This window comes from Eubalaena glacialis, chromosome X (genome assembly GCF_028564815.1).
Source record: "Eubalaena glacialis isolate mEubGla1 chromosome X, mEubGla1.1.hap2.+ XY, whole genome shotgun sequence".
NCBI lineage: Eukaryota > Metazoa > Chordata > Mammalia > Artiodactyla > Balaenidae > Eubalaena > Eubalaena glacialis.
Window position 1 is genome coordinate 136775233 of NC_083736.1, and position 27436 is coordinate 136802668.

The 27436-nt window shown below is 56.0% G+C and overlaps 1 protein-coding gene and 1 non-coding gene across 3 annotated transcripts; both read right to left on the bottom strand.

The window, feature by feature from the left end:
• Positions 1 to 2140: 2140 nt before the first annotated feature.
• Positions 2141 to 27410, bottom strand: BCAP31 (B cell receptor associated protein 31). Of its 2 annotated transcripts, none has more exons than XM_061179285.1 (8): positions 27327 to 27410; positions 26195 to 26329; positions 24636 to 24736; positions 20072 to 20219; positions 5571 to 5706; positions 4569 to 4689; positions 3677 to 3777; positions 2141 to 2496 (listed from the first exon to the last, which is right to left on the bottom strand). In XM_061179285.1, the coding sequence occupies exons 2-8, from the start codon at positions 26284 to 26286 to the stop codon at positions 2458 to 2460; spliced, it is 738 nt and encodes a 245-aa protein (XP_061035268.1). In that variant the 5' UTR covers positions 26287 to 26329; positions 27327 to 27410; the 3' UTR covers positions 2141 to 2457. The 2 variants fall into 2 exon arrangements, with proteins under 2 accessions (XP_061035268.1, XP_061035269.1); XM_061179286.1 differs by lacking the exon at positions 27327 to 27410 and adding an exon at positions 26857 to 26959.
• LOC133082762 (U6 spliceosomal RNA) lies at positions 21624 to 21728 on the bottom strand. Its single transcript, XR_009698991.1, has one exon. It is a non-coding gene; the product is annotated as a U6 spliceosomal RNA (small nuclear RNA).
• Positions 27411 to 27436: the final 26 nt, after the last annotated feature.

The window sequence follows — 27436 nt, forward strand, 5'->3', positions numbered from 1 at the left end:
GTGCCAACACCTGATGACCATTCTTCCGACCCAACCCGTCCCACCCTTCTCTTAAAAGACTTTTCACCCTATAAACCTCTGCTCTCACCACGCCCACAACTCCAAGAACCCCGTGTGCTGGCAGTTCCCCGAACCTGCAGCCTGGCTGTCCTGAGCAGGCCCCTCACACCGTGCCCAGCCCCCACCCTGCATCCGCTCCTCCATCAACAGTCCCTGCCTCCCCTGCGGCCGGGCCTGCCGTCACCCCCAGGCCCTCGCCACTCCCCACCCTGACTCACACCGACTCCTTAACGTCTCCGTTCCCCCGACCACCGCCATGCCTTGGCTCAGGTCCTCATCACCTCTTACCAAATGGCCTCCAAGCCACCTGCCACAGGCCAAGACAGACTCAGAAAACATCAACAGCACAAAAAAGGGAACTTAGGGAATTCCCTGGCGGTCCAGTGGTTGGGACTCTGTGCTCCACCGCAGGGGGCCCGGGTTCGACCCCTGGTCGGGGAACTAGGATCCCACAAGCCATGCGGTACAGCCAGATAAATTAATTTTAAAAATTTTTAAAAAAACAAAAAAGGGAACTTGACAGAGGTCATGCTACTTGGCCAGGGCCCCGAGAGCGGTGGGCTGGCCCCATTCACTTGGGAATCTGTCCCTCCAGTAGGGGCTGAGAACCCAGTGACCAGCAGCCTAGTGGGGGAGACAGGCAAGGAAATGGAACAGCCCAGACCCGTGGAGCCCACGGGGTTACCAGAGCTGGAGGCAAGACAGGGGATACTGACAGGCACAGTCCCACTCGGAATGGAGGCTGCCGGAGGAAAAGAGCCCTCAGGATGGGCCAGAGGGGGCCAGTTTCTGCAGGCGGCCCTCCAGTCTAGGCTGGGCGAGCACCTGGCTTTTCACCTTTAAGAGTCTGCTGCCCCTGTCACTGTCTCTTCCCGTCCCCAGCTAGATGGGGTGCTCCAAAAGTAGCCTTGTGCAGCTTTTTCCCCTCTGCCCAGCCTGGGGCCTGATGCCAAGGGGGTTCAGGGACCACCTGGGGCTGAACAGGGAAGAACCGAAAGGCACACTGTTTGGACTTTGGCCTGTAGAAGTTCAGAGAAGAGCGAGCTCAGGGAGGCCGAGGTAGTCAGGGAACACTTCCTGGAAAAGTGGGACTGGCCCTCAGCCTCTGCGTAGCAACCAGAGGGCGTCACCTGTGGGCTCCCTCCCCGGCAGACACCACCTAGAAGGCTGCCCAGAAAGGGACGGCATTCCTCATGAGAACGTGGGGAAAAGGACAGCCCTGAAGGGAGCCACCAGCCTGAGCCTGGCAGGAGCAGCAGGTGCGCGAGGCTGGGTGTCAGCACCAACGTCTTCAGGGGCCCCTTAATTCCAAGAGAAAACACCTCCGGCCTTACCCCAATTCCCCTCGCCCAGCCCTCAGGGCCAGCAGAGGATGAGCACTAGGGCCTGCCCAATGGCGGCCACCTGCCAAAGCCAGCCCAGGGGGCCGCCAAGGGGGAGCCTGCTGCCAGAGCAGGCTCTCTGATCAGGGCGGTGCACCTACATGTTCACGGGCCGCAGGTGGCAGAGGGGCACTTTACCCGCCCGGAGGCCTTCCCCACTGCCTCGCTCTGCCCTGGGCCAGTCGCAGGTCACTGCCAAGGGCAAGTCTCCTCTCTCGCCAGCACTAGTCAGAGGTCATCCTGCAAACCTTCGGGAGGGGGTGGGGCAGGGAGTGACTGGTGGCACTCTGCCATGCTCTGTCCTAAATGTGATGAACGGGACCCAGAGGAGGCAGGCGAGTCTGCCACCCGGAAGCCCCAGCGGTTTACCTTGCCTCCCAAGCTTCCCCGGGCCCAGCAGCCAACCCCCAGGAAGACCGACAGGACGGACACGCCCCACATGGCCATAAAGCGGGGCCTGGCCTGGGGAGCAGGAGGCAGAGGGGCAGAGAGGGCAAGTGTGAGTCTGCGCCCAGCCTGGGATGAGGGAGCCTTTTAGGGGTTTGAACAAATGGAGACAAAATGTCTGGAAGGCCTCCAGGGCAAAGACTGGAGCGGGGGTCTCTGTCCGAGCTGCCTGCCGCCACCTTCCCAGCCACTCCAGGGAGAGGGATCACAAGGAGGTCTCCCTGCGGCCTCAGTTATACGCACGCACCACGGACACAACACAACAACGTTTATTGCCCCAAGAGAAACTCTACTCTTCCTGCTCCACCTGCCCTCCTGCAGGACCAGAGAAAAGGGGTCTTGGAGCTCCGAGCATCAACGCGCAACATGAAGGGGCTTAACCCAGCGGGAAGCAAGACCTGCCGCAGCCTTACTCATCCTGGGTGGGAACTGAGTCCCCTACAGAATGCTGGGAGAGCGTGGAACTGCAAGCAGCGTGAGGGAACGGAAGCGGAAGGGAGCGAGCCGAAGTACCGAGGGAGGCCGGGCTCCCGGGAAGCAGCCAGCCACGGGCGGGGAGCAGGGGCCCTCACTCCTCCTTCTTGTCCGTGGGGCCATCTACCGCCGCCTGCAAAGGGGACAGAAATTGCAAAGCAGTGGGTTGGCAGGCACACTCCTCCCCTTCGCCTTCCAGTCCCTCCACCCCAGAGGCCCGGTGGGGTGCCCCTTTCCCCAGATGCCAGGTGGTCAGATGAGCAAGGGACCCCCCCCCCCAGTAGCACCTCACAGTCTGCCAGGGTGGGAGTGGCCCCACTCCACGAGGGCTGTAACCCTAACTCCAGCCGGGCGGGGGCGTGGGGGCGAGGGGAGACAAGCCTCTGCTGTTGCTCTTCTCTCAGAGCCCCAACCCCGCAGCACCACCTTCTCCTGGGCCTCACTCACCCCCACCCTCGTGCCCACGGCTGCCTCCGAACTTGAGTCCCTTCCAAGTCCCAGTTCAGGCTCTTCCCAACTCTGCACACCTTCCACAGGTCCTGCCAGTGAGCCCGCCCTGCACTGAAGCTGTTGGTCCCCCTTTGGGGGCCGGGCCCTCCTTCTCCACCTTCCACGGTGCCCAAACTCAGGCCGCCAAGCACTGAATCAAACCGTCAGAACTTAGGGGTGTTTACCTAGCCCTCATGCCCAATTTCCATGCACCTGAGCTTCCAGATGCAGGTAGCCTGGGGACTCAGACCGGGCCTGCAGGCGTAGGTGGTGGCAGTGACTCGGACCTACTGGGTGGGGGCTGGCTGTGATGTCCCCAGCTCTCGGCCTCACATCACCCCGCAGCCCCTACAGAGGGAAGGCCAGCAGCCAGCAGTGGAATTTCCCCTGCACGTCTCTGGCCGGTACTTGATGGGGCCCTTCAGTAAACCTGGACGAGAGTCAGGGGCCCCACACCATGGACCAGGGGTACGCGTAAGGGAAGGAGCTCTTCTCAAGGGCACTGATGCTGGGCACGAGGCTGGGCAGGCCCACAGTGCAGAGGGCTGACCCGACTGCCAAGGCGACCTTAGTAAGTGGCTGCCATCTGCCAGGCCACACCCCTCCTGCTCCAGAAGGGGTTCCGGCTGTTGGGCCCACGCTGGCCCCAGACTCAGCGGCAACAAAGGAAAAAAGGGGGACTGGGAGAGAAAGCAGCCAGCTTGCTGCCGCGGCCTCTCGAAGGGGACAGGTTGGCCCTGAGGCTAAGGGAGTGGGAGGCCTGCTCTGCGCCTGCGCGGGCTGGGGGGGGCTCGGTTCCAACAGAGCAAGCTGAGCATGCTGACCTGCAACTTCGCGTGCTCCTCCAACAGGCGGTCGTACTCCTTGGTCAGGCCCTCAGACTGCTTCCGCATGGCCAGAGCCTCATTTTCAGCTTTCTCCAGTTCTGGGGATGATGCACGTGGTGAAGGAAGGAAAATTAAAAGATGAGGATTAGGGAGAAAAACGCCATTTGCTGTAGACAGCAGATGCAGCCGCCCCAAATCTGTCCCCAGTGAGGGTGTCTGGGAGACCACTCCTCTCAAGAAAGCTCGTCTGCCAGCTGCCTCGAAAGCCTCCAAAAGTGGGGAAGGGCTGGCCAACAAAGCTGGGACAAGCAGGAGAACACCGAGGATCGCCCCCCAACCCCTTTAATGGAGGGACCCTGCATGGCTCTCAGCAGGGGTGACTGCAGGGAGGCTGACAGCATGGGACAAACATTTTGAAAAGGTTGCGGGTGAGAGCAGGAGGCAGGGAGCAGAACCCCAGTCTCAAAGCTGAGAACGAGAGGTGTGTCGAGAAAGGCCTTCAGGAAGGGAGCAGATGGGAACATCTCAACCAGCTCTGATGCAGCCTTTCCTTCCCCACCCACCAGGCCCCTGGTGACAAGGCACAGAGCGCCACTCGCCACGCCTGGCGCTGGATGAGATGCTCCGGAGTTAGCCCATGGGCCTCTGGGGTTCCTGGGCCCTCCTTGGTGGGACCCTGAGTGCACTGCTAAACCACTAAGCCCCACTGGCTGGGGCCGAGCCCGGCTGTGTTTGGGCTGGACGAGCAGGGAGCCATTTGTTTGTTTTCACGCAGCTCCTGAGCCTGCGTGTGAGTTTGTTATTAATACTTTGGCAAGAGAGGTATGGCAGCCACCGGCAGAGGCTCCCGAGTTCTGGGGGCCGGGGGCAACCCGACGACAGTGCTCACTTTGCTTGTTGACAGCCAGCTCGTCCTTCAGACTCTGCAGATCAGCCTTCAGGCTCCTGTTCTCTTCCTCCACCTTCACTTCAGCATCCTTGCCATCCAACTTGACTCCACCAGCAGCTTCCTAGGAACAGTGCCAAGGGCCTGGGTTACTCAGGAGGGAGGAGGGAGGGAGGGAAGGAGGGAGGGAAGGAGTCCAGCTCCGTCCTCCCCACTGAGCTGTGATTCCTCAAGCTGCCCTGGGCACTTGCCCCTTCGGAAATGTCAGCACAGAACTGGGCCACTGCTTGTTCCCAGCCACCAGGCAAAGCCCGGGCCAGCAGGGCCACCTGCTACAGCTCCCAGGCCACACGCCCTGCCTGCCCTGGCCCCCAGCCCTGCCTCCTTTCTCGGCAGCTCCTCCAAGTTGACCAGTCCATCCAACGACTCCATTTGCTGTCATCTGGGGATTGCTGCCAGTGACCCCCAACTGACCAATGCCATCGCTTCCTCTCCCCAAGCTCCACAGCTCACTCCAGCCGAGGAGCCCCCAACTCACCCCTGCCCGTCCAACTCTATCCTGCCTATGAATCCAAGTCCATCCGTCTCCTTCCCAGCTTGGCTCACACCTCACCTCCTCTGACAAGCCTTCTAGGACTGCCCCGCCTCGTCCCCAGCTGATAGCAATCCTCAGGGGACCAAGATTGGTCCTATCCTATCTTGTGTTCTTCTGTGCTAACTTGCCCAATGTTCACAGCACAGGGCTCGGCTCCTTAGGGAGTCAGTTCATCAGGGAAGAGTCTGGCCTGGATGCACAGCGGGTAGAGGCAAGAGAGCAGCAAGGGCGCCCCCTTTCCCATTGCATCCCCCAGACCCCTCCAGTACCCCGCCCCTTCGTCCCTCCACCCAACTCCTCCGCTTTTCAGACAACAGCAGTGTTGCACGTTTCCCGGCCTGATAGGCTAACGGCAGCTGCTGTGGCCCATAAAGAATGTCACATGGGGGGGTCGGGAAGGCCGAACTCACCTTCTTTAGCTGGTCATTCTCTTCCATGTACTTCTTGGCCGCTTCACTAGCACTCTCTGCCTGCTTTTTAAAGGCTTCATTGGAGGCCAGCAGCGTGGCCTGCTGGGAGATAAGAGTCACCAGGCGTCTAAGCAGGCTGTAATTGTTTACAAAAAGAAGGGAGAAGTGAGCAAAAGAAAGAAGGAACGATGGCTAGCATGAACTTTTTTTGTTTGCTCCCACCCCACACCTGCCTGCAGCCTAGACCTGTCCTTCTGGATTGCCAGGGCGGCGAAGCAAAACACACCGGCAACGTGAGGGGAAAGATGGAGCCAGGAGCTGTCCTCTGCCACCAGAATGATTACTAGTGCCCCCAAAAGGCCGCTCACAGCCCTGGGGCTCTCCTCCAGCCCAGAAGGCACAGGAAGCAGGAGCCTGACAGGACACAAGGGGTCATGCCTAGATACAGCCTAAAGGCCTAGAACCCGGCACTTTACAGGGCAGGGCCTAGACGTGCCAAAGCAGCCATGCTGCCACTTTCCTCGCTGCAAGGCTGGGCTCGCCTTGATAAACAAGAGCAGCCCAGAACTTCCCTGGTGGTCCAGTGGTTAAGACTCCGCGCTTCCAATGCAGGGGGCGTGGATTCGATCCCTGGTTGGGGAACTAAGATCCCACATGCCATGCGGCAAAACAAACAAACAAACAAACACACCACACAAGAGCAGCCAGTGCTGCGGGGGCTTCCAAAGGGCCGGCCGAATCCTCCAGCCCACCTTGTGAGACAGTTGCTACTACTGCCCCTGTTTCACAGAGGGGAAACGGAGGCTCAGCATGCTGAAGCAATTGGTCAAGAGCCAGAAACGAATGTGGCTGGAATCCGCACTCCTGCCTGTCTGATCCCAAGGCCTGAGCTGCCAACCACTACATGTGCTCGATTTCCAGGGAACCACTACCCGGGCCAAATGAGAGAGATGGAAACAACTCTTCTCTCCTCACCCCCTTCCCAAATGCAGTCTACAGGCAGCTGCCAGACCACACCTGTTAGAAAACATCACCACCTCGAGGTTTCCCCAGGCGAGGGGGACAGAAAATGAAAAATCAGGGCCCAGGCACACATCTCAGGTTCAGACCAGCCACGAGAGGCAAGCACGTGGCAGCTGAGTACACGCTGCTCCGTTTCCCGACAGCCACCCTGCCCTGAGATGTTAGCTGGCAGGAGAGAAGATGGGAGGACTCAGAGTGGGGGGTGGCGGGGGCACTTCCCCACATGCCTGGGACGGGTCTCGCCAGCCACCGCCCCGAGGAGGGTGCAGAATGGGCAGGCCCCGGGGGCGAGGGGAGGACTCAGCATGTGCAGGGTGTTTCCACAACAAAGTGCTCGCTCAGAGGAGACAAAGCAGCTGAAGCCGCCTGCTCCGAGCCGCCTTCTCTGGCCTTTGCAGGGCTCTTGTGGACACCTGCTGCTCATCAGGCCCAAGGGGACGAGGGGACTAGGGAGGAACGGGAGAGCAAACAAGGCGCCCAGCTCTCCCTGGCTAGGCCCTGGCAGAGCCCCTGCTGGGAATGAGCCGTGAGGGAGAGCGGCTCGCAGGGGCTGTGAGGCACCCATCACACTTCCTGGTTTAGGGAGCGGCTCCAGGGGCCCCTGTCAGGACGGGGAGAGCCAGGCTACTGGTTCCTGGCAGGAAGGGAGAGTTTCCAGTGACATGTGCTCTCTAAAATTAGCGACCGGGACCTCGTGGCCCAGGGCTCAGGTTTCCCTGTCTCAGCCGCAACTGCCCACCAGCCTGCCCCCCACCGGGCTGAAGCCCTGGAGGTGGAGGGAGCTCCCGAGTGCCCCAGGACCCAGAGAGAAGCAACGTGCCTGAGTCACACAGGCAGAGTGGCAGTCACCGGGGGAGCCCAGAAAGAAAGGCAAGTCTGACTAAGCCCCAAGCTCGCAAGCACAGGGCGCTCAGGCAGCTCTGAGCAGATCCTGGTGACGTGGAGGAGGCCGCTCCTCCCAGCCGGAGACTGGGTTGGGGGAAGGGCACATGTGCCACCTGGCGGACCCAGCCAGCAAAGATGGAGCAGGCAAGCCCAAAGGTGACGCTCCCCCATCGCCTGCCCCCCCCCGACGAGGCTGGGCAGGCGGCTGACATGGGGCGGGACTCCAGCAGCACTGTGAGCGACCACAGCTCTCGCCCCAGTTACCCAGGGAGGCCAGGCCCAGGATGGTGGTGGCAGTGAGGACCACGGCAGTACAGCAGGGGCCAAGCTCTCCTCGGCGCCGTCCCAGCCCATCCCCACTTATGGAGAACCAGCGTTGCCAACAAGAGCCCGGGCAAACACGCGGTACCCAGCGCAAGAGCTGTCCAGGGGGCCTCCCGCCACCTCAACCTGCTCAGCCCCCCGCCCGCCCTCAGGGTCTCCCCCTCAGCGCAGGGCAAGAGCCTCCAGGGTAGATGCCCCGCCCCGACCACGTGTCTTTCACACCATCCATCCACGCCATCCATCCACGTCCTCTCCCTTCCTGTTAGACCTGTTCCTCCAACCCAGCCCCAGACGATTCTGGGTAATTCCTCCCTCCAGGAACCTCACCCCTCGAGGCTCTGCCTCCCACCAGCCCAAGCCCCTCCTCTCTTCCTCCATTCCTTAACCGACACCAACCTATACCTTGCCCTGGCCACGCCACCAGCATGATCACTGGTGCCCTAACCGACCAATCCAAGGAGCACCCTGGAGTCCTTGGGGCACCCGCTCTGTAGCACTTGGCACAGCTGACGGGTCACCCCCTTTCAACTCTCCCCTACCCTTGCCTCAAGCAACCCTCACCGCCCGCCAATCCCACCCCCGACAGGGGTTTATCTCAGCCAGATCCTGACACCCAGCTGCCTACTCACCGGTGGCTCCTGCATGTCCCCGAGACATGCCCGACTCAGCCCATCCATGACAGGCCAACTGCCCCTGCACCGCGCTGTGGTGGACGCCGTCACTGAGCTACCCAAGCTCTTAGGCCTGCACGCCACCTTGGGCCCCAGTCATCCCTGTGGCCTCACTGCTTCTTTCCTGGGTGACTTTAATAGCTCCTAAGCGGCCTCCTCCCTACCCTCCACCATACAGCTTTGCAATCCATGCCCCCAAGGAAAGCCAGTGATCTTCCTCCAAGACAATCTGATGTCACTCCTCTGCTTCCATCCCTCTGACGCCCGCCCACTGTTCTGGCTGGCACACAGCCCTCTGCGAGCTGGCTCTTGTCCCCTCACCACCCGCATGGCCCTCTGCTCTACTAACACCAAACCACTGGCTGCTCTTGAACACGCCAGTCCTCACTTGCCTCATCTCCTGTCACTGCACGTCAGCCCACCAGTCTGCAGGGGTGTCTCCCCTTCTCTTTGAGAACTCTCGCTGATGACTCAAGACCCAGCTCCAGGGGACTTCCCTGGTGGCGCAATGGTTAAGAATCTGCCTGCCAGGGCTTCTCTGGTGGCGCAGTGGTTAAGAATCCGCCTGCCAATGCAGGGGACACGGGTTCGAGCCCTGGTCCGGGAAGAGCCCACATGCCGTGGAGCAACTAAGCTCGTGCGCCACAACTACTGAGCCTGTGCTCTAGAGCCCACGAGCCACAACTACTGAGCCCGCGTGCTACAACTACTGAAGCCCACACGCCTAGAGCCTGTGCTCCACAACAAGAGAAGCCACCGCCATGAGAAGCCCACGCACCGTAACAAAGAGTGCCCGCTCACCGCAACTAGAGAAAGCCCGTGTGCAACAACAAAGACCCAACGCAGCCAAAAATAAATTAAAAATAAATAAATAAAATTTAAAAATAAAAAAGGGGACATTTAAAAAAATCCGCTTGCCAGTGCAGGGGACGTGGGTTCGATTCCTGGTCCGGGAAGATCCCACGTGCCGCGGAGCAACTAAGCCCGTGCACCACAACTACTGAAGCCCACGAGCCACAACTACTGAAGCCCAAGAGCCCCAACTACTGAAGCCTGCGCGCCTAGGGCCCGTGCTCCGCAACGAGAAGCCACCACAATGAGAAGCCCGTGCACCGCAACAAAGAGTAGCCCCCCGCTTGCCACAACTAGAGAAAAGCCCATGTGCAGCAACGATAGACCCAATGCAGCCAAAATAAATAAATAAATTAAAAAAAAAAAAAAAAGACCTAGCTCCATTACCACTCTCCCCTCAAAGCCTCTCCTGAACCTCCCAGGTCCCCCTTCCACATGTACCCGCACCAGCCCCTGTGCCCCCTCATCTGATTGCATGGTTCTTGCTCTCTTCTCCTCCCAGTCATCTCCCCGCATCACACTGTCACTTGCTCCTCAACTGGCTGCCCAGCCACAAACTCCTTCAGACCAGGGAATGCACCTTCAATCTCTACACCCCCCCACCTGGTCCACTGGGAAGGGACCCTGCAGATGACTCCCCCCGTCCCCCATGTGTGTGATGCCACACCTCAGGCCAGGACAGAATGTGAGTCTGGGGCCCTGGCTCTCCCCGGACTCAGCCTTCCCTCGGCCCAGCCGCACAGAGGGGGACACAGGCAGACACGGGCGGGGCTTGCCAGTCAGTTGAGCAACAGGGTGACGAGAAACAGCAGCAGGAAGGCGCCATGTCAGACCCGTGTTGATGAGCCAGCCAGGCTTGTGACTGCAGCAGTAGCTGAGTAGGCACTTGGGAAAACACTCATCACCAAAGCTGGGGGCAAAGCCCAGTGCCCCGGCCCAAGTCCAAAGGGTGCCCCTGCAGGGCCCCCGGCTAAGCCAAGAGCAGCATTCCCTAGCACGGCCGACCGGGACTGCCCAGGAGCTGGTCTTCTAGAACTTCTTAGTGCCCCTCACACATTAGGCCCCATGCTCTTGTACCTGCCCCCAATTCACCCAAGATCCAGCTCCAACACTCCTCGAGAGCCTCCACCCTCTCCCAGGCACATCAATGTGCCCTTTTTGTGTCTGTCCCCTCAGTGTTCTCAGTCTCCACCGAGACCCAGGACAGAGCAGGGCACACGGTGGAAGGTGCTGAGCTTCAGAATCTCCAAATCTCAATAGCCCAGAGACGTCAGCCTAGAGAGAAGGCTGACGGACTGCTGTCCCCACTCCTGCTGGCCATCCTCCACCGTGCTCGGCTTGACTGCCCAAGTACTGTTATGCAGGTAACTATTCCTAGCCATTTCTGAACAACAGGTGAGAAGCCACAAGCCGAAGGGATTTCCCAAAAGTTCAGGGCTGGTAGAAGGGCCAGGGTCTGGGTTAAATGCACCCAGCGACTGAGAAAAAAGTCAGTGCAAGAACCATAAGAGAATCCAGATGTGTCCTTGGCAGACAAAAGTCATCCCCAAATACCTGAATTCAACTGGGTTTTCTTGGTAAGATGTTTCTGGACGCCGAGTGGGGCTTTCATGCTTTTATAAAAGGTTGAGTAGACAAGGATCGGCAGGAAAAACAGAGCCAACCATATCAAGCTATGGAGACGTGGTTTCACATGTGCTTTACACCCATCCTGTCTCCCTCCTGTGGGCGGAACAGGGGGAGGCAGACTTGGACTTAACAGGAAGTGGGACGAGAGCAAGGGGGAGGGTCCTCCCAAGTCCCAAATGGAATATTCTATGCTTGTGCCCCCCCCCCCCCCCCCCCCCGTTGCCAATCCTGCCCACTAGCATTTACCAGGCATCTCCCAGGTGCCACGCCCTCGGGTCACTCAGCCCTCAGGGCCCCGCAGCGAGATAGGTGGGCAGGCAACTCCCTTCACCCTGCTGCCCTGGGGAAGCGGGAAGCTGGTGTCACAGCGCCACCTGTTGACTCTCCAGGCCGACTACAGCTCTGCCTCTGGCGCTGCTCCACAGGGTGGCAGGTGGACTCCGGGTGAACTCGGCCCAGCTCGCCAGCAAAAAACACTGAGGCGGCGGCGGCGCGGCGGCGTGGGGAGGTGGCCACCGTGGCGAGGAGCCAAAAGCCAGGTGCTGCCCCAGCAAAAACTTCGGACAAAGCAGACCGGTAATAACAGGGTGGAAGCCACCCCAGGAAACTCTCACCCTACAGAGTCTGGAGTCATGAAAATAAGGAGGCAGCAGAATGGGAAGGAGGAGAGTTTACTCAAAAAGATCCAGGGAAAATCTTCCAAGGGCTGCCCCCGTCCATCTCAGGAGTACATCTCAGCACGCGTGCTCGGCCTTCCTCTTAACCCTTGAGGTCGGACAAAATGGGAGGGGGCCAGGGTCGAGGAAAGGCCAAGGCCCTGCAGCAACTCCAGCTTAAGCCCAGGTGGTGCCTGTCTACCCTGGGGACAGCAAGGCCAGCTAGAGGGAGCGGGGGCGGGGGGCCCTCTGGAGCTGAAGAGAACCAGCGAACAGGAGCAAGCCTGTCACGTTGCTTTCTTGAAACCAGGGAGCAGAGGGGTTCTGCATAAACTGGGGGACAGAGAGCAACCAAAAGAGGCCAGACAACCTAGGCAGATGTTCCAGCGCTAAAATATGCTGGTGGCCCCCTGGCTACTTCGAGGGAATGGGAAGGAGGGAGCTGTGGACCCCAGATGTACCCCACGCGGTACTCCAGTCCAAAGGCAACAAGGCAGTGTCTCCAGCGGGCGATGGCGATGTGCTGTGGAAAAAGCCCAGGAAATAGGCCTGGCCCAGGGTGGAGAACCAACAAAGCAAAGAACGAGAGGTGGCATTGGCTATGCCGTCCAATACAGAGGCCACCAGAGGCCCTTTCAGTTCAAATAAATTAAAATTACATTAAATGAAAAATCCAGCTCCTCAGTCACACCAGCCACATTTGTTCACAGCGAGTGTTTCCAGCCTGCAGGCAATTGGTCACAAGGCGCTGGGCTGGAGGAGCCAATCGCCCTTCCCATCTCCAGCCCTGCTCTCCTCTCCCCCTACCCTCTGCCTTCAGAGAAAGGGGCCCTCCTGGAACATCAGGCTTCCGATGACCTTGGAATCAGGAAGACTGAACCCCTGTAGTTTGGTACCCTGCCCCCAAAGAGGTCATTCACCATTTGCCTTTAGAGTATGAAGAGAATTCTTAGGCCAAAATCCAGTAGCTGAGCAAACAATCCATATTTTAAAAGAAGCCGACGCGTGTCAGATGGTCTTCCATGGCCTCTTCGTAGCAACTCCCCCCGCTTTAACACAGTCCCCCCTTTATCAGAGCCCCCTCCTGGGCCCAGCACCCACAGGACACCAGCACACTAGTAGCTGGGGTGAGTCTGGCTGGGGGAGGGGGGGACTAGAAATCAACGGACTTATCAAAAAGGCTCTTACCCAGTGCTGAGCTGTGAAGCACTACTGTATTTGTAGTCTTAGAAAATGATGGCAGGGCTTCCCTGGTGGCGCAGTGGTTAAGAATCCGCCTGCCAATGCAGGGGACACGGGTTCGAGCCCTGGTCCAGGAAGATCCCACATGCCACGGAGCAACTAATCCTGTGCGCCACAACTACTGAGCCTGCGCTCTAGAGCCCACGAGCCACAACTACTGAAGCCCGCATGCCTAGAGCCCGTGCTCCACAACAAGAGAAGCTGCCACAATGAGAAGCCCGCGCACCACAACAAAGAGTAGCCCCGGCTCGACGCAACTAAAGAAAGCCCGCGCAGAGCAACAAAGACAAACGCAGCCAAAAATAAATTAATTAATTAATTTTAAAAAAAGAAAGAAAGAAAGAAAGAAAATGATGGCAGCTGATGGATGGATCGTTGGATCAAGAGGAAATAAAGGTCAAAAATCCCTTTACCTGGCCTTCTAAGGTCAGTCCTCCACTTAAATCACTTTATCTTTGGGTTGGCCCCGAGCATCACATTTTAAAAACCCCTTAGGTTCCCTTATCTAGATTTAAACAAACAGTAAACAAGCATAAACAAAACCTGCAAAGTAATCTGGGAAACGTGAGCAATCACTACTGAGTTGGTTACTAAGGAGTTACTGTAAGGTTCTTGTAATAAGCAAGATGCTAGTGTGCTTATGATTTTTTAATTAAGTCCCTCTCTTTTCGAAGCGATAATCCAAAATATTATTTTGCCTGCAAACATAATATTTGGGATTGGTTTCAAAATAATCCAGAGAATAATGGGGAAGGGGGCAATGAAATGAGACTGGCCAGGGAGACACTCACTGTTGAAGCTGAGTGACACCACAGGGGGTTGGCTCTTCTATGCTGCCTCCAGTGCTGAGAACCGGATGCCCAGGGTCCTGAGGATTCCTCGGCTTGGCCGCCTCCAACCCTTATTCGGCCTCTCCCTGGGGCAGCCCTCCCCCCACCCTCTGCTCTGGCTGCAGTACCCGTCCTCTCTGTCCTTCTGTCCCACTCTGCTCTCCCGCCCCCATGCTCCCCACCCTGTGCCCAGCCTGGAATGTAAGACCCCTGAAGGCCAACACCAGCTTTCTCTTCAACTCCCTACCTAGGCCCAGCACAGCCTACCACACGAGTGGGAAAAATCCCACAAAACCCTCTCACTACTTGGGGTGATACCGGTAACAACTACCGTTTATTAAGCACTCCCCACGTGCCAGGCATGATGCTGAGAACATAACCCAAGCCACCTCCATCCTCACACCAAGCGCTCAAAAGAGGCATCCTCAACCCCTGCTCAACAGGTAAGGAAAAAGGCTCCGGAGAGTAAGTGACTTACCCGAGATCACACAGCTTAGACAGTAACAGACCCAGAATCCAAACCCAGCCAATTCCAAAGTCCACTCTCACTACGCCCATCTGTCTCTCAGGACCACCATGGGCTGTTATACTCCCTTGGGCAAGGGAAGAAAGCGCCCCATGGCCACTGCAGGCGGCAGAGCCCAGGCTGGATGTTCATCCCCGCCTGCTGGGCCCACGTGGCCTCCATGGACACGGTGGCTCTGGCTTGTCTCGCCATCGACACAAGCCCCAGCGGTCGCCTGGGCATCAACTATCTGCAGAGCTGAACGCTGGCAGCAAGCAGGGCTGACCCAAAAGCAAAGAAAGCACAGCAGAACGTCCCGCTCACCCCATCGGGTCCGGATGGATTCCGCCCCACCAGCAGTTTAAAGGGCACGATCACCTTCCAGGAGACAACCCAGCCCCCAAGTCACTGGCAGTTAAGCAGAGGAACTTTGTAGCAAAGCACGGGCAGCTCCATCTGGACTGACTGTGGTGACACAACCCAGCCCCAGAGAGGTAGGCAGAAAACAAGCGGTAACTGTGGACCAAGTGCAGGTCACTAACAGATCGAGGGGCCTCACGCACAAGGGTGGACCTTCCTGGGTCTGCATAACGACCACTACTTGGGTCCTGACCAGTAACATTTTAGCAAAGGCGGAGAAAACAGAGCACTGCTCTCAGAACATGCAAAACTCAGCCCAGCAAGAGCTGCTGTGCAGCCACACCTGTAGCTCCAGAGGGATGCCGATCAGAGGCAGTCCCAGAGGAGGGAAGTAGGCACTAAGGCGACGGATGAGCAGGAGCATGCAGGACAGAGCCCGCGCTGCCCGAGTCCACGCTAAATGGTGCCCTGCACCACACCCATCACAGACCAGAGGCCCGCTACACAGTGCTGGGACCAACGGCGTCCACATCCACATCCTCGGGGCACCCAGACATGTGTGTCTTCACGAGCACCGCCCCCACCCCCCGGCGTTCCTGCTGTCAGAGCTCAGGAGACCTGAAGAGCCGGGCATCCAACCTAAAACACTCGACACAGCAGTTTGATGAGTTCAACCTGGACATGGGCCTGAAGCTGTCCCTGTCTGCCCAGGACACTCCATTCAGTTCCTAAGGTGAAGGCGGCACAGAGCCAACCAGACTAAAGGGGGTGAGCCCAGGTCCCCATGCTGCCCCTCACAGGCCGCTGGGGCCCTTGGAGGACAGCTCTGTAGGCCAGCCCACAGCACAGCACGGGCCTTGCACGGCAGAATCAGGAGGGAAGGCCCAAATAAGCATGAAGGGGAGGTCTTGGCTAGACCGGCAGGCAAGAGTTGGGGGGTTCCAGGCAGAGGCCACAGAAATACTCAGAGAAGGGGACCCATGAGGCTGGTTCACGACATGGGGAGGCCGAAGCAGAGACTGCAGAGGGCTGCAGGATGTAGGTTTCAAGCCTTGATGCCACAGGTGCTCTGAAGGCACTGGAAGCAGGGGGTGGTGGAGTCGGTTTTACATGCCAGAAAGGTCACTTGGCTGGGGCAAGGTGGACAGGCTGGGAGACCAAAGCCGGCGGCAGGAAGCCTACTTGGGATGGCGCAGCCCCACTGTGGCAGCACTTCCCTGGGTAACGAGGAAGAGAGGCTCAGGAGGTGAGATCCCTGGCTGTGGAGTGGGGACAGAGTTTCAGTTTTGAAGATGAAGAGTCCTGGAGGCTGCCTGTACAACAGTGCGCACGGGCCCAACACTACTGAGCTGTACACTTAAAAATGGTTCAGATGGCCAGTTTGATGTTAATGCATTTTACCGCAATTAAAAAAAACACACAGGAGCAGGGGATCACATGGGACAAAAAAAAGAGTTAGAGCACCCCCAGGCTTCTGAGTAGAGACAGCTGTTCTCAGACTTTGGGCCCCAGCCCACAGAGGAAGGAGCGTGAGGACCGGGGAAGGTAGCAAGCTGCCCCACGTCAGAGCGACCACGAAGCAGATGCAAGACAAAAGCCCAGACCCTGCCCCTCCCGCCCCCCCCCCCACCAGCAGACTGTTGCAGGGAAGTGCAGACTTGTTTAAGGATGTGATGCGTCCTTTAAGCCTGGGGCCCCTGTTTTCAATTATGAGGGCTGCTCAAGGCTCCCACCAGGTGCTTTTTTTTTGGCCGCCCCGCACAGCCTGTGGGATCTTAGTTCCCCAATCAGGGATTGAACCCGGGCCCTCAGCAGCGAAAGTGCAGAGTCCTAACCACTGGACAGCTAGGGAATTCTCCCCCAGTGTGCTCTTGACCCCAGCCCCATGAGGAACCAGCGCCACCCCCAGCCTCTCTTCTGAGCATTGCTCTCTCCCCCTGTGGTCCCCTCACCCACTAACCTGCTGTCTCTCCCCCAGTCTTGCCTCTCCCCCAGTCTTGCCTCTCCCCCAGTCTTGCCTCTCCCTGCATCTGCTTTCATTCCCCTCCATCTCACTTCCAGGGAGTGCCCACCCCGCCAGCACCTCCCTGTCGCCCATTCCTCGACCCCTCGGTGAAGTCATCCCCCTCCTCTCCCCCGGCTTCCTCGTTCCTTCCAACAGGCCTCACAGGCTCCCTTCCTTCCACGCGGGTGGGTGTGCAGCCTTCCTCTGGGTTCTGCCACAGCTGCCACTCTGTGGGCACCCACAGGAGAACCACCATCACCTCAATCTCAGAGGCTTGGCATCCCCACTAGTTCCTCCCCTTTCTTCCACCAGCACCTCTGAAACCTGGTTCAGGCCACCAGCATCTCTCAGTTCAGCGACCTCTGACTTGGTCCCCCTGCTTGCAGGCTCTCCTGCTCTACTCCATCCCAGGCGCCAAGTATGAACACGCAACTCTGACCATGGCGCAGCACCACTGGAAAAACTCAGTGCTCTACCACACAGCGGTCGGGTACAAACTCTGAAACTGGCATTCAAAACTCTCCACCCTCTCTCTGGCCACTCCTGGCCCATCCACCCAGACCCACGTGCTCTTCCCCAAACAGCCTACGGGGGTTCAGGGACTGAGCCAGTACCTGCAAGTGAGACTTGCACAAATACGGATGAGGCAGAGACAGACAGTTAAGAGGGGCAGAGACACTTTGAAGAGTACCAGGCGGTCTAGCTGAGAGGCACGCAAAGTGACAATTGAGAGGGGTTTTCCCTGTTTATGATATCAGAAAAATGGGGAGATCGGCCTGATGTTCACCAGTGGGGAATTGGTAGACACCTAAGAATGCTGGAAACAGATGGGTTGTCCTAGAACAATGTTAATGACAAACTCAGTGGAAGACCCATGTTTCCACGTGGTAGTTACAACTTGACCCTGTTCTGAAGAAGCATGTGGCTGCTGAGGTCCCATCACTTTAAGTCTGAATTCTCAGCTCTGCTGATGACTAGTTCTGGGAACTGGGGTCTCTGAACCTCAGATGTTTCTTCGCAGAGCTACTATAAAAATTAACGTGTGCTTGGCACGCTGAATGCTTAACAAGTGGTAGCTGCTATTAGGCATAGAAAAGTCTAGAAAAATACTTAACAAACGTATGTGTCAACAGTGGTTACAATAGCATTTTAGAGGATGTATTTTCTTATTTGTTTATTTAAAGCCTCAACTTCCGCCAAAGGTTTTATACTACCAGATTACTTAATAATTTTCAGATGTACAAATGGGACTAAGAGATTAAAGTCGTTGGACTCCTAAAACTTAGACTAATAAGGCTGATGTACAGATCGTGTACTTGATCCAGGCACCTTCCTACCAAAATCCAGGGGAAAAAAGCAGCCCACTATCCAGTCTACGGTCAGAGGCAGGCTATACACCAACAATCTGGCACTAATTGCTCACTCCAACGCACACTAGCTGGCATCCGAACAGAGGGTCAGAACTAGGCGTGAGCTCGGGCTGGCCACTTGGAACCTGTGCAACGCAGGCCGCTCCATCTCTCTCGGGCTGCCCTTTCCCATTTATAAAGGCCCGCTGAATTATGAAGGGTTATTAACGTCCTTACTGACCTCAAGCAGAAGCAGAACCAGAACCCAAACAGCTCACACGCACACAGGCGAGGTCACCTGGCCGTCCAGTCTTCAAGATAAGTTTTTTTTTCTTTTTTTTTGAGCCATGCTGCGCGGCTTGTGGGAATCTTAGTTCCCTGACCAGGGACTGAACCCAGGCCCTCGGCAGTGAAAGCGCAGAGTCCTAACCACTGGACGGCCAGAGAATTCACAGGTAATCTCTTTTCTTGGATGGTTAATGTCATGCAAATAGAGAAGTTCCTCAAGGGCCACAGCTGCCATACAGGATCTGACCCCTAGACTAGGGAGGAGTATATCATCTCAGAAAATTCCAGAAACAATTAAACAGCTCATTTGTGGGCAACTGATGAATCCACACTGATCCTTGGGGTCACTGTTTCCTTTTCTAAGAAGTCACACAAGACCAACCTCACGTCCTTTTTTTGATCAGCTACCGGCCAGGGACACGGGAGGGTATGGCAGGCACAGCAAGCTAAGATGGACAGGCAACAGATGTATGGCTGCTGGAACAACCAGGCCCAAGAAGTTACTAAGCCCGACCCGTTTTAAAGGGAATTCGATGAAGCCTTCCTTACACGCCTGTCTAATGGAGAGGTTAGAACAAAGTGAGGGAGGCAGCTGACACGACAGAGCACAGAGCGGGATTGTGAGGGAGCATGGGACCGGTGGGCCCAAATCTCACTCTCTTCTCTCAGCCTCCACGCGGCCCTTCGGGAACAGCGGAGGTATAAATGAGGACTGCTCTTCTTTGAATTCACCTGTTTGGGTTAGGAGACTGCCAACTGCTCTGCACCCTGACGGTAGTGGTATCATTCTACTCTGCATTTGTCACTCACAGAACCAGATGCCGATTTGTGCTATATGTCAGTTTTTTAAAGTCAACTGCAGGAATTAAGCTGGAACACCTCGCTTCACGGTGTCGCAGAGAGGACAGAGCTGCGCACACACTCACTCGTCTGGTACACCTGGCTACCCACTGTCCCCTGGCCTGGTCAGATAATACCTGCCCTGGAGATCTCCTTCTGGAAGAGATCACAAAAGCAGAGCAGTCAGGAGAGTCTCAGCCACAAGATCATACTTCCTTTTTGGAGCTTCCTGAAACCCTAAAACTCTAAGGTATGCATCCAACTCCTCCCAGCCTTCTCAGTTCTTGACTCTCAGAAGTTGGAAAACAGCAGCCTTGCAGATCACTCCTGTGATCAAATGTATCCCCCTGAAAAGCCCTTTCCAGCTCCACCACCCACCGCTTTCCAACTTTGACCCAGAGAGGCCAGGCTCAGCTGAGCAACTGACTTTTTTTCTGAAAAACTGAAACCCAGACAGTCATTCCAATGCCCAAGAATCCATACACTCACCCTACTTCTCAGTAACCTCACGGTAGGCTCTTCCCAATAACTCCAGAAGCCCTTGGCCCCCAGGCTCCAATAGGTCTCATGCTCCTGTGACAGACAGGTCTACATCTGGGAAGGCCCTGGGGACAGGGTCGGTCTCAGCCCCTTCGTGCCATTTCTGCCCACTCTTCTCAGGACAAGACCCCATACACAAAAAGCCCCTGTTCAACTGGTCCCTTTTAAGCTGGGCTCCAAAGAGCCTCTCCCAGAGGAGGGTAACGCCCATCATTTACTTCACTCTGTGTACAGAAAGCGAGCTGGTAATAAGACATTTGTCCTAAAAGAACGTGTTGCAGGTTACGGCAGAGCCTGAACGTGGTCTTCTGACCTTCTAGTCAGCCCTCTCCCACCCTCCATGCTGCCTCCGGAGGTCAGGAGAAAAATCAGAGGCCTCTGGGGAAACAGTGTGGTTCCCCTAACACAGAAAGGGCCTCCAGTTCAAGGCCACAGACTGAGGAGGCAAAGTCATGGGCTAGCCCACAGGTCCCTTCACAGTCCCTCACCCCTCCCCACTCACAAGGACAGCAGCAAGGAAAAGCCAGCAATGTAGAGGTTCCTCTGGGCACGGAAAAGCTTCATGTGGAAGTGTTCCACAGCCCCGGGGTTGTTCTGGAGGTTCACCTTCTCCGTCACGTCGTCATACTTTCGAATCTCGCGAACAGCATCTGTGGCGGAGCAGAGAAGAGATACGGGCATTTAGCTCCTGCTCAGACAAGGCTGGGTTGTCCAGGTAAGACAGGCGGCATGAGCTGGGACAGCCTTGCTTCCCTCGAATCTGTCTCCCCTGCTATCCCCCTTCTCTACACACCTTGGGGGATGCCTTGTCAGAAGCGCTGCCCTTGGACCTCCTCTCTCCTCCAGCTTTCCTCACGTCACCCCCCAGACCCACTCGACCCAGGCCACGAGCTTGCTCTCCGTGTCAAGATGCTCACCGAAATCTGAGACGTCGCCAGCAACAGAGGCAGCTCCCCTTTCCCATGGTGCCCCCAATGCTTGGTTCTGTTTATCTCAAACTGGGCTGGCCATGGGCCATCTAACTGATAAGCCGGGGTACTCCTGTTTATGGAAATGCCCGCTAGGGAGGCGTGAGCTGCCTAGGAGTCAAGACCTGAAGCATGCCTGCTAAAGATTCAAGGGTTTTCGTTTCTAAGCTTTATAACCCATTTTGTTAAACTGTTTTATTCTGATTACAAAAGAAATTCACGCTCATCAAAGGTTCAAACATAGCAGAAATGCAGAAGGAGTAAGAATCCCATAACATAATCACCTCCAGCAGGACCTGCTACATGTGGCCAGCTTAGCTAAAAAGCAGTCATTTTCAGTCCCATTACCTGATGTCATTCTCTTTGCAATACACACATCTGAAATTACCCCAATTACAGGTTTATTGTCCATCTCCCCCAAATTAGACTACAAACGCCACGAGAGCAGAAATCTTTTCTATTACACCCCTAGGGCCTAGCATAGTGCTAGGCGCACAGGGGGCACACAAACACCTGCTGAATGGTGAACAGCCTCTGCTCTGGAGAGCTGCTGCTGGCCACACAGCGCTCTGGTTCACCTGTATATTAACATCTATGCGTTTGTGGAATAGAAATGGAACCATCACACAGGGAGGGGGAAGGGTAAGCTGGAACGAAGTAAGAGAGTGGCATGGACATATACACACTACCAAAAGTAAAACAGTTTGCTAGTGGGAAGCAGCTGCATAGCACAGGGAGGTCAGCTCGGTGCTTTGTGATCACCTAGGGGGCGGGATTGGGGGGTGGGATAGGGAGGGTGGGAGGGAGACGCAAGAGGGAGGGGATATGGGGATGTATGTATACGTATAGCTGATTCACTTTGTTATACAGCAGAAACTAACATAACAATGTAAAGCAATTATACTCCAATAAAGATGTTAAAAAAAATAAGAAAAAAAAAAAAAGAAATGGAACCATCCCATACCTACTGTTTTTCTCCCTCAACCCTGAAATCTCTTTTTTCTTGAGGTACATGACTTGTAACATTATATAAGTTTCACGCGTACAACATTTTCTTTCTACTTCTGTATACCCTACAATGTGCTAAAAAACATGGAATGCTTCATGAATCTGTGTGCCATCCTTGTGCAGGGGGCATGCTAATCATCTCTATCTCGTTCCAATTTTAGGATATGTGCTGCCAAAGCGAACATCTGAGACATCTTTTTAAGTCAGTATGTAAAGATCTACCTAAGGAGGGCTCTTAATGGACCCCCATGGGAGAGGGTCAAAGTGTCACTGTATGGCTATTATCTGGTTCTTAATTTCTGGTTTGAGACTGCTTGTTTTTTAAGTTGATCTTACATTATAAAAATCTGCCTCCCTTTACTGGTGTTTTCGTGTTACATCTGTACCAAGAAGCAAGCCCTCTTTCAACACTGTTAGCAGGGATATAAACCAGGACAACAATGTTTTTCATGGACTGCGCGTTCCTGGCCCCCAAAATTCCTAAGTTGGCATCCTAACCCCCAACCAGATGATATTAGGAAGACGGGCCCTTGGGAAGTGAGCGCTAGGCCCTCGTGAATGGGATTAGTGCCCTTATAAAATAGACCCCAGAGAGCTCCCTTGTCCCTTCTTCCATGTGAGGACATGGCAAGAAGACAGCCACCTATGAACCAGGAAGAGAGCCCTCACCAGACACTGAATCTGCCAGCACCTTGATCTTGGACTTTCTGCCTCCAGAACTTTGAGAAATAAATGTCTTTTGTTTAAGCCACTCGGTCTATGGTCTATAGCAGCCCAAACTAAGACATAAAATTTTAAATGTTCATGCCCTTGGGTTCATCCATTTCACCTCTATGAATTTACCCTACAGAAAGATTTGCATATATGTGCAATGATATGAGGATGCCTATACAAGGAATTACAGTATAACCATATGATAAAATACTACCCAATCTTTAAGAAGAATGAGACTGCCATAAGAAAAAAAACCTAAGATACAGTAAGTGGAAAAAGCACAATCCAAAACAGTGTGTACTGTGATCTGAATCCAAGCCAAAACGGTATGTACTAGTTTAATAAAGACGGCACCATAGAAAATGCCTGTGGAAACATACCATAAACTTTTAGCAATATTTACCTGTGAGACGTGGGATTATGGGAGACTTTAACTTTCTAAGTTGAATTTGTGAATTTTTAAAGATGTGTTATTTTTGTGATTTAAACAAACAAACAAAAACCATGTTTTCCTACACTGTCTTCTGCATCCAGAAACCCCAGCACCTCCAGGACCACCTCTGGCTGATGGCAGAGAACATGTGGGACTTGCCCCCTAGATATGTTATCAGACCTCTTGTCCCCCGTATACTTCAGGACCACCTCTGGCTGATGGCAGGGATGGGGGCGTTGGGCCAAACTAGCCCAAGTCACGCAGCAGAGTGCTGCCCTCTATCTCAGGCCTCCAGCCCAGGGCAGTTGACCCTGGATCCTCATTAAGCCCACTCCCCCAGTGAGATGTGCCCTAGGTCCCTCCCAGTGATGGCTAGGGGCCAGCCAGGCCTGCAGCTTCTAGCTGGTTATGTTATGTCATTAGTATTTGCTACTAGCTAACAACTTATTTAGGTAGGCCCCTCTAGATTATGCTTCTTACCCTTAGGATAGAAAGCAGCCTGTCATCATAGCAGGATGTCTCTCTAGAACATCCAAGCAGTTCCCTGACCCCCAAAAAAGAAGAATGGCACCTTTGCCAACTACTGCCTTCTGCAAAGGGCCCCCCCGGCCCACTCTGCCATACTAGGAGAGTCCGTGGAGTCCGGTTTGCAGAGGGGCAAGGCCCCAAGTGAACATCCCCAGCACAGTCCCTCCCCACCCCAATTCTTGCCCCCAGCCCACACCCAAAAGCAAAAGCACACACACCCAATTCCAGAACCCTGCAGCCTGGCTTTTCCTGCTCAGGGGAAGACACGCATAATCCCTATCTGTTCTGGACTCAGAGGCCGCTCAGGGAGAGAACCCTGACTGGAAAGAGCTGCCTCTTGGGGCTTTACCAAGTATTTCAAGAACAGTGAGGTCTGTGGGCAGCTGGCACCCACCCTCCACGGCTGGGAATGGATAGGCTACACCTCACCTGTTCAGAGGCAGTCCTGCCTGACCTATCCCATCAGGCCCCGAGACATCAGGAAGGAGACACGCCTGATGCTGCAGCTGGTGGGTGGGGCCCTGCACATTCCCCTGAACTATGGCCCCCTGGCCTCCCACCCCCTGCCACATTTCTGCTGGGGACTCAGGGAGACAGAAGTGCTCTGAGTCTAAGCAGGCATCGCACCTTGGAGACAGGACCACTGTCTATGGCAGAGGTGAGCCAATACTTTGGAGACCCAGCAGGGGGATGTATTGATCACTTACCGCAACAAAATGCACATTTAACAGACAAATGAGAGCTATATTGATTCCTCTGGTCTCCAAACAATCACGCCACCACCTGGCCTCAGGCCCCACCCCTGTTCCTCTTTCAAGCCCCTGCTGGTGTGTACCTCAATGCAGGATTTATAGAACTTCAGAACTGGAAGGACTTCGAGGAACCTGAAGTCTGACCCAGATCCAGAGAGGTCTGGGACTTGCCCCCTAGATATGCTATCAGACCTCTTGTCCCCCATATACTTCAGGACATGGCAGCTTCTTTCCCAGCTTGGCTCCCTATCTACTTGGTAGCTCAGTCCCCTATTTGAGGCCTGTTTCAGGCATTGAGGGAGAGACTGACGCTGCTAAGTGCCCAAGGAGCAGCGCTACTTAGACCAGGGTCAGCGTGAGTCAGTTAGCTTCTCTTGGTTTCAGCTCTGGAAGGACGTGAGGAGCTGCCTAAGACATGAGGTGGTCATCACCGGGTACACAAAGGCTGCTGGTCAAAGTGAAGGCCCTGCCAGCAGTCAGCATCGCCGTCTTTCTGGATGAAAGGAGCCTCCTCCCCCAAGAGAAAGACAGGCGCACTTCAGTGGTCTGTCTCTGAGAAGCCAAAGCTGTACACTGCTCATGGAACATGGCACGGGGCTTTGCAGCAGAGGCTACGTCAAAGGGTCTAGGTCAGGTAGCTGCCCTCAGCCGTAGCTCACTCACCAATGACCAGCAGCACAAGGATGACAATGAGAACCACAAAGAAGGTGTTGCCATAGGTCACTACCAACTCCACGAGGCGGGACTTGAAAATCTTCTGCCATCTGTGAAGAAAACAAAAAGGCTAAGGGCTGAAGAGAAAGAACGCACGCCTGGGATCCAGGGCCCTGGGAACAGAAATACAGTTTTGCACTCGTCTCCCACGGCTGAATATCACATACAGAGTCAGGCTCAGCTGCCTGCAATTCTCCAATTTATGACATCCATTCAAGAGCGTTAAAAAGAAAAAAAAGATACGTGTCCGTGTATAGAAATTTCTAGAAAACCAGTCTTAAACACTGGTAGGCTCTGGGGAGGGAAATGGGAAACTTACTTTCCCCTCTGTAGTATCAAAATGCTTGCCACCTACACATTTCTTTAAACTGTTTTCCCCCGTGACCAATCGTGGGTCACCTAGACTCCCACCACCCTAGATTACCATGAAGCAGACTCCAGACCTCTCTTCATTTCCCTCCATAAGTACTTCAGGATACAGCTCTATCAGAGAAGAGCCTTCCAAAATACTAATCACGATGCCATCACCAGACCTCAAAAAAAATCAACAAGAATCTCTCATCATCAGAACTCCAGAGCCAGAACTCCAAAGCCCAACTGAGACAATTATTTTTAGTTGGTTTGTTTAAATCCTGACAAGATTCTGATTCTGCATTTAGTTGATAAGTATCTTAAGTCTCTCTCATTCTATAAGCTCCCTCTTCCCTTGCCCTCTTTTCTTTCCCAGTTCACTGTTTGCAGAAACCAGGTTGTTTGTCCTACAAAGCTTCCCAGATTGCAGCTCCAAGGGGGCCTCTGTTCTGCATGGCCTGTGAACTGTACGAGGTGACTCAGATCTCGCTTTTGTCAAGAATATTCCTTAAGCAATGTTGTATACTTTCTATTACGTCACAACAGGGCCTACACTTTTTCATTAAAAAAGAGCTTTTAAAAAAATATCCGTGAAAACACAGCCTCATCTGTAATGTCCCAATTTAAGTCCAAACGTGTTCATATGGTAAATGCAACTAAAATTAATTTCAAGTTAACTTTTTACAGGTCCTCTGTTCATTGAAAAGAAACATGGCTCCGGCCTTCATAGGCTGAGTAATGCTCATGAGGGCACCACGCAATGCCAGTGAGACTAGTTAAGAGGACAGAAGTCACCAAACCAACGGCAACGTGACCCCGTGATGCAAGTTTTGCAGATCCCACAATGCCATCCACTGAACGCCAGGGCCCCCGGGGGGCGGCAGGAGGGCATCATTCCCAGAACCATAACTAGGTCTTCTCCCCTCTGGGACATTCTGAAGACCAGAAGGCAGGGCGCACACGAAAGGAACTCGGCAAGATGTGACAGAGCAGAACTGTGGGGAAGGCTGGCGATAATCAACACAGCCCTTGCCACCCCTACCCCAGACAAGTTCTACCTGTTTCCATGTGGCCTCAACTCCAGGGCCCACCAACTCTGCAGGCATAAGCTGCGGAGCAACTCTCCCTGGCTCGCCTGCCCGCTCCACGGGCCATACCTCTTGGGAGAAATGAAGGGAATGCAGAGAAGCAGCACAGCGAAGACCTCTGCATAGAGGAAGGTGGCGACTGCAGTCCACTGCAGACTCATCGTGTTGCTAGCAGCTTTCCAACGGGGAGATGTGAGCCTGTTCCTAACGGAGCACAGAAAAAACAGGAGTCGTGACAGCTGGGCGGCCCCCGCACCCGACCTCAGAGCCTTCCAAGGCCTGGCTGACACGGGCTCGAGCCCCGGCAGTCCGGGCGCTAACACACCCAGAGCCGCCTTTTCGGACGACTCCTTCCCGGTGGAGTCCGGGAGGCCCCTCACGCCTGCGGAACCGGGGCGGCGTCTGGAATCGGAAACTCATGGAGCCCGGAGGCCGTCCTCGCCGCCTCGCCGCCCCGGGCCGGGCCGGGCCCGCCCCGCCCCGCCCCGCCCCGCCCCGCCCCGCCCCGCCCCGCCCCCTCCCCCCGCCGAGGGGCGCGCTGCGCCAGACGCTCCCGCCCCCCACACCCCAGCCCCCGTCTCCGTAACGCCCTCGCGCTTTCTCCCGAAGCTGCGGCGCCCCCGTCCCCCGGGGAAGCCAAGGGGCCCTGGCGCCCGCGGCCCTCCCATCGGGGCCCACAGAGAACCAGCAGCCCCTCCCGGGGTAGGAGCGGGGCTCCAAGATCTCCTGACCTCCGCGTCCGCCTCCGAAGGGACGGAAGGACTCGGGGTACCTCACAAAGCCCCGGAGAGCGACTCCTAGAGGACGGGAGTCGGGGCCAAGGGAAAACGCGGGTCTCGACCCTGCACCTCACGGCCCCATCCAGAGAAAGTTCTAGAACACTGTCTCCTCAAAAGCCGGAGGAGCCCCTCCCGGCCGCCCGGGTCGGCCACGGCGTCCACCCCGCTCCAGAGGAACCCCGACGTGGCCCCGACCCGGCACGCCCTCCCAAGCCCCACCCCGGCGGCTCCTCCGGATGGACTTGGCCGTCGTCCCCCGCCCCCGGAGACGGCTCCACCCGCCGCCGCCCCGACTTCCCTCTGCCCGGCCCTGCCCCCGCACTCCCGGCTCGGCACTGGCCCCGCGCCCCGGGCCTCGCCGCGCTGCCCGCCGCGGCACCTCGGCGACCCCGGAGCCCGGCCGGGAGCGCGGGCTCGCTCACCGAGTTTCCCACAGCCAACCGGCACGCCTCGTCGCCGCCGAACTCTCCCACCTCAACCTCGGCCCCGCCCCTTCCCCTCAGCCGGAACCGGAAGTGCCCTCCGGGTCCCG